This window comes from Eumetopias jubatus, unplaced genomic scaffold, assembly GCF_037043125.1.
Source record: "Eumetopias jubatus isolate StellerSeaLion01/CBP00866 unplaced genomic scaffold, mEumJub1_p1.0 scaffold_15, whole genome shotgun sequence".
NCBI classification, from domain to species: domain Eukaryota; kingdom Metazoa; phylum Chordata; class Mammalia; order Carnivora; family Otariidae; genus Eumetopias; species Eumetopias jubatus.
Genome location: NW_028274821.1, coordinates 91,402,810 through 91,419,452, shown reverse-complemented (window position 1 = coordinate 91,419,452; position 16,643 = coordinate 91,402,810). Strand labels below are relative to the sequence as shown.

At 54.7% G+C, this 16,643-nt stretch overlaps 1 protein-coding gene across 2 annotated transcripts; it reads right to left on the bottom strand.

Annotated features, from left to right (window-relative positions):
• Nucleotides 1-1,560: 1,560 nt before the first annotated feature.
• GFI1B (growth factor independent 1B transcriptional repressor) lies at nt 1,561-13,456 on the bottom strand. 2 transcript variants are annotated; one of them, XM_028090561.2, is made up of 7 exons: nt 12,777-13,456; nt 6,143-6,262; nt 5,594-5,731; nt 4,893-5,155; nt 4,176-4,313; nt 2,912-3,176; nt 1,561-2,377 (listed from the first exon to the last, which is right to left on the bottom strand). In XM_028090561.2, exons 2-7 carry the CDS (start codon nt 6,240-6,242, stop codon nt 2,199-2,201), a joined length of 1,083 nt encoding a protein of 360 aa, XP_027946362.1. In that variant the 5' UTR covers nt 6,243-6,262; nt 12,777-13,456; the 3' UTR covers nt 1,561-2,198. The 2 variants fall into 2 exon arrangements, with proteins under 2 accessions (XP_027946362.1, XP_027946363.1); XM_028090562.2 differs by having other exon boundaries at nt 2,912-3,077; nt 12,777-13,455.
• Nucleotides 13,457-16,643: the final 3,187 nt, after the last annotated feature.

Genomic DNA, 16,643 nt, shown 5'->3' with positions numbered 1-16,643 from the left:
GCTGAAGTAAACAGAAAGAGCCACTGGAATGAAGCGTAATAGGAGTCCTGGCTGGCCAGACCCAGAGCCTGGGAGTTGGGGGGTTGCCATGCCCCAGAAGGCCTCAGAACCCACAGGTTCACAGCAAAGGAGCAGTGTGGGGGGAGCACCTGCCGGTGTCACTGGGAGGAAGTAAACAGAGACTTGAAGACCCTCTTGCCTTGGAATCAGATTCGAATCCCAGCTCTGCACTTGCCCACTGTGTGATCTTGGGCAAGTTGGCCAACCTTTCTGAGCCTCCACTAACCCCTCTGTAAAATGGGATAATGACACCTCCTTTGCAGAGGGTTGTGCTGGTTCGAGTCAATGTGCGGAAACCCCGGGCCCTGCTTGGTACCTGGAAGAGACTCGTTCAGAAGTGTCCACTGGGTGGGCCAGGTGTGGGCTTGATGCTGAGGGCACTGGAGACTACCTTCTGGCAGAGGAGAAAGTTACCCACATATAACTGCCATAGCAGGTTCAGTGGGTCCTGAGGTGTAAGTGGGGAGCTCAAGAAGCTCAGCCTTCAGAGGTGGGAGAGCTTCCGGTTGGAATGACCAAGGGAGGCTTCATGGATGAGGCAGCATTTGAGCAGACCTCATAGGATGGGCAGGACTTCAAAAAGGGCTACTCACGGCCTGGCAGCACTTAGCGGGTGCTAAGCCCTGCTCACTGCTCTGCACGCATGGTCTCAGGGAATCCTTCCACAGACGAGGAAGCTCTGTCATGTCCTACAGCTAGTAAACGGTGGCACCAAGCTTAAGTGAGTCCTATCTGCAAAGTCCCTTTGGCCATATAAGGCTCTAGGGATTAGGACTCGGATGTCATCCTTGGGGGCCGTTATTCAGCACACCATGGTGATTACATCAAGAAATCTGAGATGGGAAATTACCCTGGATCATCCAGATGAGCCCCATGTGATCCCAGGGTCCTTCCAAGAGGAAGGCGAGAAGGTCAGGCAGAAGAATGAGGCGCGTGATGGAAGCAGAGGTCAGAGCCACCTGCTTTTGAGATGGATGAAGCGGCCACAAGCTGAGGGCGGCCACGGCCTCTACCCTGAACGGATGCAGCCCTGCTAACACCTTGAGTTTGGCTCCGTGAGACTCATTTTGGGTTTCTGACCTCCAGAACTATACGAGGATAAACTGTATTGTTTTAAGCCACTAACCGTACGGTAATTGGTTAGCAGCCGGCGGAGACTGATACAGCCCCCAACTGCAGGAGCCTCGCCTTCCCCATCACCTTGCCGCTACGGGCTCTCTTGCTTCTGTTCCTGCACTTACCAGTTTGGTGTGAGGCCACATCTCCCAACCCATCTGTCAGCCAGTCCAGAGCTTTCTCTCTATTTTTTTTAAGTTTTAAATTTTTTTTTAGTAATTTCTACACCCAACATGGGGCTCGAAGTTACGACCCTGAGATCAAGAGTCGCGTGCTCTACCGACTGAGCCAGCCTGGCGCCCTGGCTTTCTCTGCCTTTCGAAGCTCCCTACCATCCCTTCCCAAAGCCTAACTTGCACCCAGGACACACTCAATGAACACTGGTTAAACGTAAATAAATCTGTGTCTTTATTTTTATTTACAGCAGTTGAGAGGAACGGGCTCTTGTTAGCAGTGACTGCTTGTTTCTCCAGCCCGGAAGCCCCGTGGCCGGCTGAGTGCCAGTCAGAAGTGGGGGGCAGCCAGCACATCTGGCCAAAGCAGAGGGGTATTAGGCCTCCTACTGGGACAAGAAGCAGCTCCGGACATCCATGGCAGCCAGAAGGAGACCCACTAAAAACCAGATCCCAGCACGGTGGGCAACAGGCAGAAGGGGAGGATTTCTCTGTGGATTCCAGTAATGGGCTATTCTTGGCATCCCTTGGGGGGAGTGGGGAGGGCCATGCTGGCTTTCTGGGCTCCATGAGAGGGAAGGTGCCCAAGCTCTTAGACCTCTAAAACAACTTAGCTCAGAAAAGACCCAGCCCAGTTCTCATATTTTGCAGCAGGAAAATCTTGGTCCAGAGACGGAAAGCAACTTGCTCGAGGTCACACAGCAATTCTGTTGAGTCTCAAAACAAGCTGAAAGATTCCTGCCCAGCCCTGACTCCAGGAGACCGGGGATCTGGGCGCAGGAGGCTGGCCTCCCTCTGGGTCACGGGACCTCACGGCGGGCTGGCCGGGAGCCCAGGGCAGGTGCAGCCTCACTTGAGATTGTGCTGGCTCTCGCGGTGCCGCCGCAGGTCGACCTTGCGCTGGAAACCCTTGGTGCACAGCTCGCAGCTGAAGGGCTTGAAGCCGGTGTGCTTCCGGCTGTGCGTGATGAGGTTGGAGCTCTGGCTGAAGGCCTTCCCGCACACCTGGCACTTGTGGGGTTTCTCACCTGCGGGGCAGCAAGGAGCGAGTCAGGGCTGTCGGCGCCAGGCCCGCCGCCCCGCTGCCCTGCATTTGTTCGCCAAACTCTGCTATGTGTTATCTCGCGGCCAGCCCACATGCGCTTTAGAAAAGAACTACAAAAGGAAGAGGGGAAAACAACGCCCTCGGGGTTGCACCCTGGTCGGACGGGGACTGGGTCCGGGCCCTCAGTTAACAGCCAAGCAGTGAACGACTGGAGGAATGAATGAATGGAGAATCCACCTGCAAGTCTCACTTGGACCCAGAGATCACACTTTGGCCGTTCCCTTCCCGGCGTTTTTTCTACGCATTAAACGTGTACTTAAGTAGCAGAGCGTCCAGCCCTCTGTGTGGAGGTGCGCGCCTCTCGCTTTGTAACTTAACCCCCCCCCCCCCCCGCCTCGCCCGGCCGAAGCAGAGACCTTTTACCAATGGGAGGGAGGGGGGCGGGGAGCGGCTCTGCTTGGGCCCGTGCGGGCGTGGCCGGGGAACCCCGGCGCCAGACGAGGGGCGGGCGCCTCACCTGTGTGGATGTACGTGTGCTTCTTCATGTCCGACTTCTGGTGGAAACGCTTGCCGCAGAACTGGCAGGGGTAGGGCCTCGTGTCCGAGTGGATGAGCAGGTGCGTGGACAGGGTGGACGAGCGCTTGAAGGCTTTGCCGCACATCCGGCACTCGAAGCTGCGCTCCTGCCGGACGAAACGAGGCCCAGGGGGGTCAGGCGCGGGCGGGGCCTCGAGACCCGGGACTGCCACGCTGGGCGCAGGACCGGGCCCTGCCGGGATCCCCTGAGGAACAGGACACTCGTTGGGGGGACCTCGAGAACGGGTCCTGGAGGAGCAGGACCAAGAGACCCCCATTTCTGCATCCCAAGGGGGGCTGAGACATGGGGCCGGAGAGGCCTCCTGTGGGTTTTCCCCTGTAATCTTAACAGTATCCCATGCAAAATAAGCCTCAACACACGTTTGTTGACTGACTGATAGATCGACTGATCTGGGGCATGGTCATGGGCTTCGCAGTGCTTTGGTTAAGAGTCTGTATTATTGGGGCACGACTCTGGCTTCTGCCCCTTAGAAGCCGCGTGACCTTAGACAAGTCGTTTAACCTCTAGAGACCCGGTTTCCTCATCTGTACATGAGAACAGCAGTAATGAGCTCAAAGTGTAGAGAGCCGAGCCGGCAACTACTAGCACGTGGTGTGCGTTCACAGTTGGAAGCGCTCATGACTGTATCCTCCCTCTCCAGCCTGAGCTTATATTGACTCCTGTGTTAGCAACTCGGGTCATTTCTGGTACTTTCCCTGGAATGGAAGGTTCAAGAAGGGCTTAAGTGGGACAAGATGAACGTTTAAGCCTGACCCCAAGATTCTAAAAGTCGGGGGCCTCGAAGCTGAGGACACCTCTTCTGAACACACAGACGGCAGGATCATTTCTGAGCCTCAGAGACATCTCTCTGCCCCCGAAATCCCACCGGGCCAGGAGCCTCTCCCAACAGCACGTGAAGCTGATCTGGTCCATCAGGGAGTGTGTTGGGAAAACTATAACGGAGGCTAGCACTAAAGCATAATTATTCATTATCAAGAACAAATTAAACCATATATTAAATATATATAACATATATGTATTTTAAAAAGAGGATTTGGGGGACCCAGATGAGGGGGTAAAGGACCCTTGATCTGTGTCACCTTCAGAGGCAGGGTGAGAGACCCAGCCATAGCTCTAGGCTTCCTGCGGGAGGCACAGAGCAGGAATGGGAAGGGGGGGGTCCTGGTCTTGGCCAGCTGCCCACCTGGGAGTGGACGTGTGTGTGCTGCTCCAGGCTCACGGCGTGGCCGAAGGTTTTGCCACAGACGTCACAGGCAAAGGGCCGGGTCCCGCTGTGGGAGCGGCGGACATGCACTTCGAGCCCGTGTGGGGTAGAGAACACCTGGGGGCAGGGGGCAGAGCGTGAGGCCACTGGGGGCTGTGGAGAAGGAGATGGGCCTGGGTCCCAAAGCCAGCCCCACCCCCTCCATGCCCAGGCACAGACAGCCATAAAGCAGGAGAAGCACCGGAGTGCTGTGTGTCCTGGGAAGGTCCCTTTCCCTCTCTGTGGCTTGGCTTCCTGTCTAGAAAGTGGGGGCTGTGGGAGCATGTCAAAGGCCCCTCCTGGCCCTAGCTAGAGGCTGAATAGCCTAGGGGTTAAGAGCCAGGAGTTTGCCAGAGCCACGTTTGAATGCTGGTACTGATGTCTACTTGCTGTGCGCTCTTGGGCCAGTGACTCAACCTCACTGAGCTTTTTGTCCGCTTCCCAGGGCTCAAGCATGTCAAGTGCTTCGCACAGGGCTAGCACACAGCCAGGGCTCATGGTCCTCGTCCTCATGGTGAGGACGAGCATGCTGAACCCTCGACCCCACCAAAGGACTCAAGATTCACAGCACAGGGAGCACCCAGCTGCCAGGGAACTGGAGAGGGGACGCACAGCAGGGCCCGTGAGCCCACCCATACCCATACCCAAGTTGCCCACCTTGTTGCACTTGATGCAGTGGTACGTGTCCATGCCCGGGGAGCAGCGGAGGCTGAAGTCCAGGGGCGGCTCAGTGCTGGGCACAAGAGGGCTGCCGTACAGGCTGACGGAGCGCTCGAGGAAGGCAGACTGCATGGTGGAGGGGGCCTGCCGGTAGCTGTGGCCGTAGGACGAGGCCAGGGCATCCCAGGAGAAGCTGGGCTTGTAGAACGGGGGTGAGTCGGACTCCCTGTCCTGGGATCGGGGCATTACAGCAGGGCCCTCTGTGGAGAGTGCGACACGCGTATGGTGGTGATTCATTGATAACTAGGGCACTGCTCCCCACCACTCTCCACCTGATGACCTCATGCTGAGGATTGTGGTGCATAGCCCAAAGTATTACTGTGGGAGAGGGTCTGGGTCTTCACCGTGGCTTCTCAGCTTTTCAGGTCCCCGGCACCTGCAGAGTGCCCACCTCACCCACTGCATTGGCCTGCCCACCACTTCTTCTGACCTGCCACACAGAAGCTCTCATCTGGGAGTGAGCTCCCCGTCCTAGAGGGGTCCAGGCAGAAGCTGGAGAGCCCAGATTGTATCCGGATGGCCTTGTCGATCTTGCCTGACTCCATAACTCCAAGGATCCCTGCTTCCATGAGCCCATCCTCCCTCCATTCCACTTGCACTGGCTGACGGGGAATGGCCAGTGGCCCCGGCCTGGGTACCTGGCACCAAGGCCGTCCTGCTCAGGCTCTGATCCAGCTCCAGCTCTGGCTCCCGTTTGAGGTCAGTCCAGGTCAGGCACTGGTTTGGGAACAGGGTGTTGAGGACGGGATCATTGCTCAGGACCTGGTCTCTGGCCCCTGTGGGGAGACAAGACCATCAGAGACACCAGCTACAGCTCCTAGGAGGATGGGGACCCAGAGACGCACTTGCTGCCATCCCCAGCCGCTCACACGCACGGGCCCTGCCCAGGATGGAGGCCGAAAGCAACGCCCCCGAGGAGAACTCCTGGACCGGTGTTAGTTTTCTGAGCACCCAGCCTCAGCCCTAGATCTTTCCTGAGTCTGGTTAGGACCCACATGTCGGCTGCTAGGGACCAGCTCCGATCCGGATGCTCCCACCATCCCAACGGGTCAGAAGAGACGGGCGCATTCATTCGTTCGTTCAACCAACATTTACTGAGCTTCTGCTCGCAGAAGGGATGCTGCCGCATCCCCAACACAGGGGGCAGGGAGCCCTGGGTGGGTGCCGCAGGGGGCTCTCTGACTCACTGGGGCTGAGGGCAGGAGGCCAGATCGGGTCATCTTCCTGGATGCGGGGCTGGTGGTAGGTATGAGCCTTCTTGCTCTTCACCAGGAAGGAGCGTGGCATGGTAAATGTGCACCCCACACCTGCAAGGGGAGAGGGGGAGAACAGTTAGGAAGGGGCAAGAAGACAGCAGTCTCTGTATTTTAGAGCCTCCTCCTGATATCAGAACCCACTGTCCTGAGTCGAATGGTGTCCCCCAGAAGTTCATGTCTACCTGTGAATGGGATCTTCTGAGGAAATAGGGTCTTTGCAGATTTTACCAACCTAAGATGAGGTCATACTGAGTGAGGGTGGACCCTAAGCCCAGTATGTCCAGGGTTCTTATAAGAAGAGGGACCTTTGGGCACACAGACACAGACACACAGGGAGAACACCATCTGGAGGCGGGAGCAGAGATGGGAGGGACGCGCCCACAAGCCGAGGAGCACCGAGCATCGCTCTCTCCACCAGAAGCCAGGAGAGAGGCACGCGACAAACTCCCTCAGAGCCTCCAGAAGGAACTGGCCTTGCAGACACTTTGATTTGGGATCTCTAGACTCCAGAACCTTGAACGAATAAATTTTGTGTTGTTTTAAGCCACCTGGTTTCTGGTAGTTGGCTGCAGTGGCTACAAATCCTAACCTCCCTCCACTACTCCCTTGCTAGGAAACTAATACACCCACCTTCTACAAAATCCCCAGGGTCAGTCTGCTCCTGCCCACATGCCCTGAATCACACTGGGAGCAGAGAAGGAAGGACAGGGGTGGCTTCAAATATGGCACGGTGGCCCCGGCATCCAGAAAGCTGCATTTGCGCCCCTGGGGGATCTGCATCCAGAGGCCACGGAAGGGGTGGTCTGAGCTCAGGTTTTGGAGTCAGATGCTCACGGGTTAGAACTCCAGCTCACCCGCTGTGCACTTTGGGGCAGACGCTTAACCTCTCTGGGCCTACTCCCTTTTCTGTAAGGTGCAGCACCCAGGCAGGTAGTGCCGGCGAGTGCATCTTATGTGCTTAGTGCTTACGGGGGGGAGGCTGGGGGGGGGGGCAGGGGAGGCGGGTTGCAACAAAGGGGGCACCTCGATTGAAAGCCACATTACTGCGGCACTGAGGCACCCAGAGCAGGGCTGCCCCTCGTCCATGGCCTCAGCCCAGAGTCTGGTGCCCAGAGAGGGAGGAGCCTTCTCTCTCTCTCTGAGTGGGGGTGTGGGGGGGTTGGAGTTGCGTGTGGGGCTCAAGGCCCGAGAGGACTCCCCCATGCCACCCCACTGGGAAGACGGAGGGCATTTTGTGCACATGGAGGAAGAGGCCAATGTCCACCAACTGTAAGAACTAAGCAGTGGGCAGCCCAGCTCAGCTGCATGGTACCGAACCCACCAGTCAGGGGGTGGGGGAAGACACGGAAGACCAAGTCAGGAAAAGGACATGGCCTTGGTGCTGGGCGGGGGTCGGTGGCGTGGTAGAGCCAGACCAGCCTGAACACCTTGACACCCCTGGCTTGGCGTGAGAAGAGCATCTCCTGCCCCTCGAGGCTCCTTGTGCTCAGCCCGTGAGGCTCCCCCGAGGGCTCCTGGGAGACAGAGAACATCTGAGTGGTCCTCTCTCCTCTCCACCACCCCAGGCCAGGCCCAGGCAGGAGTTCAGGAAATACTTCGTCAGTGGCATTGCTGGTGGCTCCTCTGTGGGTCCCATTCCCAGGCCTCAGAGCCGGAGCCCCCTTCCATAGGCCAGCCGCCATGCAGGGCTGCAGGGATGATAGGGCCAAGCGCGGGAAAGGGATTACAGCTGCTCCAACAAGAGCCAGGGCTGGGTGATAAGGCCAAGGCGAGGAGCGGCTGTGCGGAGGGAGATTAGAGAGGGCAGCTTGGAGCCCTGCCTTTGGAGCAGGCCCAGGGAGTCACCCCTTCCCCCAGGGTGACCCCAAGCCAGGCAGAGGCCCCCAGCTGTGCCCAGGCCTGCCTGCCCCTCACCAGAGCCCCCAGGGCATCAGGAGTCTGGTGAGGCCACTCCACCCTGGGCAGTCCTAGGGCCTGCCCTCCTCACCATAGGCCTCAGTGTCCAGATCTGCTAAACGGGCATCACAAGCCACCTTCCTGCCATTGTTGGGCAGAAAGGACCTCTACTACAAACAAGTGTGCAAAGTGCTCGGCGTAGCGCTGGGGCTGCAGGAGCACTGAGCAGGTGGTGGCCTCACAGCCCGCGGGAGGAGAAGCTTCAGGAAGGCTGGCACAGCCCACGCCCTGTCCTGTCTGGCCGCATCTCCAGTACCCTGCCCAGAGCAGGTGCGCTCCGAGGACAGGGATGAGCCCGGGACCAGGAGCAGGGACATGCTCCAGGCCCTTCCCCTCTGGGATCTGAAATGAAGAGGTGGGACTTGAAGGCTCTGGGGTCCAGTCCAGCCGTCAGATTTTGCCCTCCCAAGGCTTGCCTGGCCTGCTGTCTCCCCCAGGCTTGTCGGGAAGCCTGCCGTGGCCTTATCTGCCAGGGGCAGTCTTCCTCTGCCTCCTCCCCTCCCCCAGGGCTCCTCTCACCACTCCCCCTTCCCCCTTCTAACTCTTGGGTCCAGGAATCCCCTGGGGAGGCCAGACCCTGGGCAGAGCCAGAGGAGACCCCCCCACACACACCCCCTACAGGAGAGGCGGGGGCTGCGTGCTTTTGCCTTTTGTTCTGGGGGAGCCTCCAAGGGCCACGGTCTCTCTATCAAAAGATGATCTATTATTTTTTACATAGTATTTTAGTAGTAAGCCAACGAGAACCAAAGGTCGGCATGAAACTGCTGGAATGCCAGGAGATACTTCTTGCAGCCAGAATCTGCGTAGCCTTAGCTCCGTGAGTTTGGACCTGGGAGCTGAGGGGCTACTGCCCCATTTCACAGAGGAGGAACGAGGCTTGGAGACTGGCTCATGATCCCAGGCTGCCCGCCGCCCCCCGCCCCGCCCCGCCCCGGCCTCTATACTCTCAACTGTCAGACACGCGGTGGGCACTCGGGGCGGAGGCAAGTGCGCAGACAGGCTAAGGAAGGTGTCTAGAGCTCCCTGGTGTGCGTTACGCCATGAAAACTGACACCCATGGGGGCATTGTCTTCTGGGCTCACAGGGTAAACTGAGGCTGAGGGAGGAAAGTGGCTCATCCAGGCCTTGTGTTCCTGTCTTGCTGGGACCTGACTCCTGGCCCAGGGCTCTGCCCATCAGCACCTGTGGTCTTTCCAGCTACCCATGAAGACAACCTGCCTGGAGCAGGGAGGGAAGGCTGGTTGGTGGGGCAAGATGATGGCAAAATCAAATTCCTTTGAATTCTGTCTTTTCTAGAACCCAGAAGTTCCACATGGGTTCCTGGAGAGTTTTGCGGGGAGAGGTCGGAGAGAAAGACCTCCTTCAGGAAGCTCTGTTGTTCCCTTGGGCTCAGAGCCTGAGGACACCATAGAGGTCAACTGGTTAGGAGTCAGGACAACATAGTCCCAGCTTCCGGGGTCCCTGGCTGGAGGAAAGCGACTCTCAGGGCCCACTCTAGGGATCCCCTTCAGAGCCCCCAGTTTCCCTCCCTCTCCCTCTCTAGAATGTTCTGTCCACGAAGCCCGGTAGAATGGCACAGCCAACCCCATGGCTTTAAGCCTTCAAGCTCCCCGTGGGGGCCAAACACACCAGGAGAACTTCCTTTTGGCCCCTGTTAGCAGAGTTAAAAAAAAAAACAAAAAAAACAGGAACCAATCACCTATACTGTAGTTAATTAACAACCACACCGTTTTGATTCACACGGACCGTTCTGAGAAAGAGCTCAGAGCAGAGATTGTGAAAGAACCCTAAGATTTCTTCATGAAACAGAGGCCTTGATGGTATCGACCTCCGGAAAGAGACTTTCTGTTAACATCTCTTCCAAACCCTCCATCCCGATAGAGGGTGCTCTGACCCCGAGTCAGAATCTCGGCCCCGCACCTCTACGTCCAGGTGGACTCGAAGCCACAGCCTGGTGACTTCCACATAACGGGGCGCCACGGACCTCCCGTGGGGCTGAGTCTGATTTTGTGACCTTGAGCTTGACCACGTCGGCCTCCAACCTGGGGCTTGGTTTTCCTATCTCTCAAAAGGGACCGTTGGACTAAGAGATTTCTAAACTTCCCTTTTGCTCTAAAATCCCATGCACAGTTTGTTGACCTTCACCGAAGGACTGACCTGTCTTGACTAAGAACCTCATCACTCGGGTTCCCTTTTTGGGAGGGTTGGGTAAGACTGTTGTTTCTCAGAGTCAGTGACAGAGGACCCTTTGGACTTCCTTTATGTTTAAAGACGTGACTCAAACAACATACAAACAACAACAACGAAAAAAAACCCTTTCCATGTAGCAGTTAAGGGAAATGGGCCGTTTCATGTTAGGGACCCCGGCAGAAAGGGGTCGTTATTTTTATTTGAAACCTGCAAGCAATTCTCAAATGCTCTTCCTAAGTTCAGAGACTGCAGTGTCACACGTGAGTGAATCAACTTCTGAGCTTATACCCAAAAGAATTGAAAGCAAGGACTCAGACGTATTTGTACACCCAAATTCACAGCAGCATGATTCACGATAACCAAAAGATGTACGCAACCCGAGTGTCCATCAGCAGATGATGGAGAAACAAAACGTGGCATATCCATACAATGGAACATTATTCAGCCTGAAAAAGGAAGGATGTGCTGACACACGCTACAACATGGATGAATCTTGAGGACCCCATGTAAGGGAAATAAGCCAGTCACAAAAAGATGAATGCTGTAGGACTCCCCACTTATATGAGGTCCCTAGAGAAGTCGGATTCATAGAGACAGAAAGGACAGTGGTGAGAGCCAAGGGCCGGAGGACGGGAAAGGGAGGGGAGTTCATGTTTAATGGGGACAGAGTTTCAGTTTGAGAAGATGAAGAAAGTTCTGGAGGTGGACGGTGGTGACGGTTGCCCAACATTATGAATGCGTTTAATGGTACAGAACTGTAAACTTAAAAATGATTAAAATGGTCACTTTCCAGTCATGTGTATTTTACCACAATAAAAACAAAAATGAGTGAACAAAACATTTCCTGGACATTTCTGAATTGGAGCAGCTCCCGTTGGTTTGAATTCCTGAAAGCAAATGAACAACAACAACAACAAAAACCTCCCTCTAATTTAAGGAGGAGGTAAGGTTTTTTTGTTGTTTCTGAAAAGGGACGAAATCATATGTGGTCAGGCTATTTTCCCAGGGGCGACAGGTCCCAGAATCTTCGAGAGTCCTTGTGCTCTCCAAAAGGACCCCAACCTCACCTGCCCTCCTGAAAGCCTCGAGAAAATGTTCTGCACTCGTTTTGAGTAACTCCATCCAACAAACCCAAGGCAGATATGGCTTTCTGATGCTCCCCAGGCACCTTCTGCAGGGAAACCAGCATTCTGACCCCCCCATCCTGATTTGGAAGACACCTGACACATCTCCTTATTAAAAGAGTCCCTTGTGGGGCGCCTGGGTGGCTCGGTCCTTAAGCATCTGCCTTCGGCTCAGGTCATGATCCCAGGGTCCTGGGGTGGAGCCCCACATCGGGCTCCCTGCTCAGCGGGAAGGCTGCTTCGCTTCTCCCTCTCCCACTCCCCCTGCTTGTGTTCACTCTCTCGCTGTGTCTTGCTTTCTGTCAAGTAAATAAAATCTTAAAAAATAAATAAATAAAATAAAAGAGTCCCTTGTGCACCACCTCTGAGGACAAGAGACTCGCCACCTCACTAAGACTGAAACCTTCTACCCATTCATTGCCTACTGATAACTATTCAGGAGGTGTGAGCCTCCATGGGCAGGTGCATCTTAGCTAGCTGCTGTCAGATCCACGTTCAGAGCCTGCAAATTAATTTGCCCCCTCCAGGAAACTCATGAAAGCTGCAGACCTTCCCCACAGAAAAATGTATACAAGCAAATATCCACAGCTATTCTATAGACTCCCCTCTTAACAAGCCTTACTTTAGAGCCGGCACCAGATGCCCAGACTCTAAACTTGGTCTTTTTTTCCCAAATTAGGTAGAAAAGACTGAGAAACCACCTGCCCTTCTGCAGCCCTCTTGTTCCTGGAGGCCGGGGGCTGGGGGTGGTGGACAAGGCACTTTCCCTTCTCCCCTCACGGGGCTCTGGATGGGAGGGCACTCACTCTCAAAGTGCCCCAGGAACTTGGGTGAAGGGCACCGGGGAGTGTGGGATGCTGGGGGTAGAACTTCCCTCGGAGTCCTCTCAATTTCACTCTAATTTTATAGACAAGGGAAGCTCAGGGTGAAGAGGGGACAGGGCCACACTAAGCCAGGTGCCTGAATGAGTGTTGCCCCACATTCTGCCCAGGTCCCTGGGAGAGCTGGGGTTGCGGGTATGACCTCGCACACACAGGTGATCACCGTCAGACCCAACCGGGTTTTGGAAAGGCCGTTTATGCACAGTTGGCAGAGGGCGGAACTCCTATAGGGCTCTGCCCCCCACCACCGCCTGTCTGCTGGGTTCAAGGGCTGAAAGCTGCATCCTGTGGAAGAGATACCCCAGTCCACCTAATTCTTCCTGTAACTGCCAAAGGGCCTGGGTGACCTGCCTGGAAACAATCTAAGTCAGATATGCAAATTGAAAAAGAAGAGGCCGGAATGACAGCACTCACCTGTCCCTAGCTCTGCCGTCTGGTCCTGGATGCAGTCTTGGTCTTGGTGGGAACCTCCCAGCCTCTGGGGATCGGCTCCACTCTGTCAACCTCGGACTCTCTGCTCAAATAGATACTTCTTCTTTCTCTCTCTCTCTCTCTCTCTCTCTCTCTCTCTCTCACTCTCTCTGGTTTTTTTTTTCCCCCTCTTCTGTTCCCCTCCTTGATTTTCAATCTGATTATTTGTGTCAAAATCTGGCGGTGAAGGAACAGCCAATAGAGAGCGCCCGAGCGCGGGGCTGCATTTGCTTATCAAAGCTTCCCCGGCTCCGACTTCGGGCTCTTGCCAGCCCTCCACCCGGGGAGCCGCGCTCTGCCCCGGGACATTCTAACTAACGCCTCCTGGAAGAGGAAAGGATGGCTAAATCATTCCGTTTTTAAACTTAAATTTAAAACACTTATATACTTGATTTTGCATAAACTCTTTCGTCTTTCCTTCCTTCCTCTGTCTCTGTCTCTCCCCCTCCAACCCGAGCCAGGAGCACTCTGCTCCAAAGCCACGGCAGACCGCTCTTAGAGAGGTCCCTCTTGTCCTTGCAGAAAAGCCGAATTCACGCTTCCCCAGCCTTGACCCCAGAAGAGGTGAAGGAGAAGCCCAGGTGCTTCCCAGCGTCAGTGAGCCGCTCAGCCCGCTCAGCCCCGCGGCAGGTGCATTCCGGGTCTGTCCCAGACCCTGCATGTGCCGCCATCTAGCGGCCGCGGAGGAGACGGGGGAGGCCCACGGTCGGTCACAGGCACAGCCAGGCTCGGACATCACATCCCGCTTGGCACGGAGCCCCATCCCCCGATCCCCCACCTTTTCCCTCCTTTGCCCCGCAAGCCTGATTTATTTCAGGAGGATTTGCATAAGAGGAGAACTCACAGAACAGAGTACTGTTAGCCTGATTTGCATGCTCTTCCAGCCCAGCGCTGGAGAGATTATGTTTCCCTCATAAAGAAAACAAGTTTGGCGACATGAAGCCCCAACTTAAACTGCAGGTCCGGGGCCCCCGACATGAGGAGAAAGGGGGTTTTGGACGAGGCTCCTCTGCGGCTACGCCCCCAGCCTGGAGGTCAGATGGGCCTGCGCAATGCTGCGGGGGCGGGGTCCCAACCATCACCCTCAGCCCTTGGACTCTCCTTGGTGGAGAGAGAGTGTGGGAACATCTGGACTATTCTTTGGATGTTCCACATTGCCAACAGTCAACTGGAACTGTTTGTCATTATGCAGAAAACTTAGAATCCAAGGACATTTGGGAAAAAAAATCCCATTTCTTCCCATTCTCCCTCCATTATGTAGGCACATCCATGTTTTGCTTATCAGGTCTTTCTTCTTCCACTGGCTCTTGTTTTATTTAAGTGCCTCCCAAATTCTCTTGCGGGTCTTATGAACATATTTAATGGTTTTGCAGCTTTTAATGGCTTACCTTACCAACGACTTTCTTCATTTGGGGCATATCGTGGTTTGGGGTAAAGCTGCCGAATTGGGTACGTGCTACTCTGGGGTTCTGATCCCACTTGGGGTCTTTATCTTTCTCCTTTAGTAACCGATGCAGAGACTCCCTTGCTAGGCCAGGACCCCAGCCTGGAAGTGAAAGCAGGCCTTCTCTGGAGCCACCTGGACCCCTCTCTGGGAGGGCAGTCCAGTCACCTGGACACACCTTGCAGCCTGGAACCACCATGCAGCATCAGGCAGGCCTTTGTGGCCTGAAACCTCCCAGTCTCGGGGTCCCCTCCAACACTACTCCCTTTATTTATTTTTATTTTTTTAAAGATTTTATTTATTTATTTGACAGAGACACAGCAGGAGAGGGAACACAAGCAGGGGGAGTGGGAGAGGGAGAAGCAGGCTTCCCTCGGAGCAGGGAGCCCGATGCGGGGCTCGATCCCGGGACCCTGGGATCATGACCTGAGCTGAAGGCAGATGCTTAACGACTGAGCCACCCAGGCGCCCCATCACTACTCTCTTTAGTACGCAGCCCTGGAGAAGAAGTGTCTTCGTTTAGCCCCTCCCAAGTACTAAATGACTGCGGGCATCCTTGTGCCAGTTCATTCATTCATTTATTCAAGTTACTACTGGAACCTGTCCTGCTCCAGGTTCCTCCTTCTTCCCTCTGCCTCCTGCCTTCCTCCCTGTCTTAGTCATCTCGGGCTGCCATAACCAAATACCACAGACCAGGTGACTTAAACAACATTTATTTCTTGCCGAGACCAGGAAGTCCAAGATCAAGGTGCTGGCAGATTCTGTTTCTGGTGAGGACAAGCTTCTTGATTTGCAGCAGGCCACCTCCTTGCTGAGTCCTCACTTGGGAGAGAGGCAGATGGAGAGGGAGGGAGGGACGGAGTGAGGGATGGAGGGAGAGAAAAAGAGAGAGAGTGAGTGAGTGAGAGAGAGCTTAAGCTCTGGCTTCTGTTCCTTTTCTTATAAGGACACTAATTCCATCATGGGGGCCCCATCCTCAAGACCTCATCTAACCTAATTACCTAGCAAAGGCCTCACCTCCAAATACCGTCACACTTCAACATGAATTTTGGGAGATAAAAGCCTTCAGTCTATAACTCAGCTAATACATGTTTATTGAGTGCCTGCTAGGTACCAGATGCTGGGGTTTCCAACAAGAACCAGATGGGAGCCATCGTGAGCGCCTTCCTGGTCTAGCAGGTGGGACAGAGTACCCTGAAATTTACAAACTGGGCTGATAAGTGCTGTGATGTAATCATGGTATGCAAAGGAGCACAGGTTGTTTTTTTTTTTAAGATTTATTTATTTATTTATTTGACACAGAGAGAGAGACAGCGAGAGAAGGAACACAAGCAGGGGGAATGGGAGAGGGAGAAGCAGGCTTCCCGAAGAGCAGGGAGCCCGATGCAGGGCTCGATCCCAGGACCCCGGGATCATGACCTGAGCCGAAGGCAGACGCTTAACGACTGAGCCACCCAGGTGCCCCTGCAAAGGAGCACAATGAAATGAATGCAGACTTGGAAAGTAATGAGAGTTAATGAAGCTAATGGAAGTGACACCTAGGCTGATGCCAGGCTGACTTGGTTGGAAGGAGGAAAGTAGGGAAGAATGTCTAAAAAGAACAGCGTGTGCAAAGAGCTGGAGGCAGGACCTTCGGGGAATTGACAACAGCCAAGTTCAGTACGGGTGGATGGTAAAGGGCAGAAGAAGGGGAGGGAGAGATGAACCTAGAGAGGAAAGAAGGAGCGCAATCAGGAAGATTCCTCCCTGATTTTAAAACCTTCAATCATTTCCCTTTACCTAACAGGACACAAAATTCAGCTTCGGAGCTCGGCATTCAGTGTTTTTCACAGTGTCAGATCTCTTTCAAATGACAGCATTTTCTCTGATGTAACGTGCAGAAACCCAACTTATACCAGTTTAATAACAACAACAAAACAATTCCGGCTTCAGGCATGGCTGGATCCAGATGCTCAGATGACGTTCTCTGAATCTCATTTGTTCCTGCCTCAGGACATTTGCATTTGTTGTCCCCTCTGCCTGGATGGCCTAACTTCCAGATCTCCCCATGGCTGACTCATTCAGGTCTCAGCTGCAATGGCACCTCGGCAGACAGACTTCCTTGGCCATTAACTAAAGCAGGACCCTCCCACCCCAGCCACTTTCAGCCCCATCATCCTACCCTTTGCTCTTCTTGCCAATCATAATTATCTGAAAATGTCCTGTTGATTTATTACCTTTTTATTGATCTCTTGTTTGGCCTGACTGCCCACAGGGAATGTAAGCAGCAGAAGAGCAGGGGTGGCGTTTGCCTGGCTCCCAGCCGAGTCTCCAAGGCTGACAACAGTGTATGGTAGACACTCGTGATGTTTTTACAGAGTGAATGA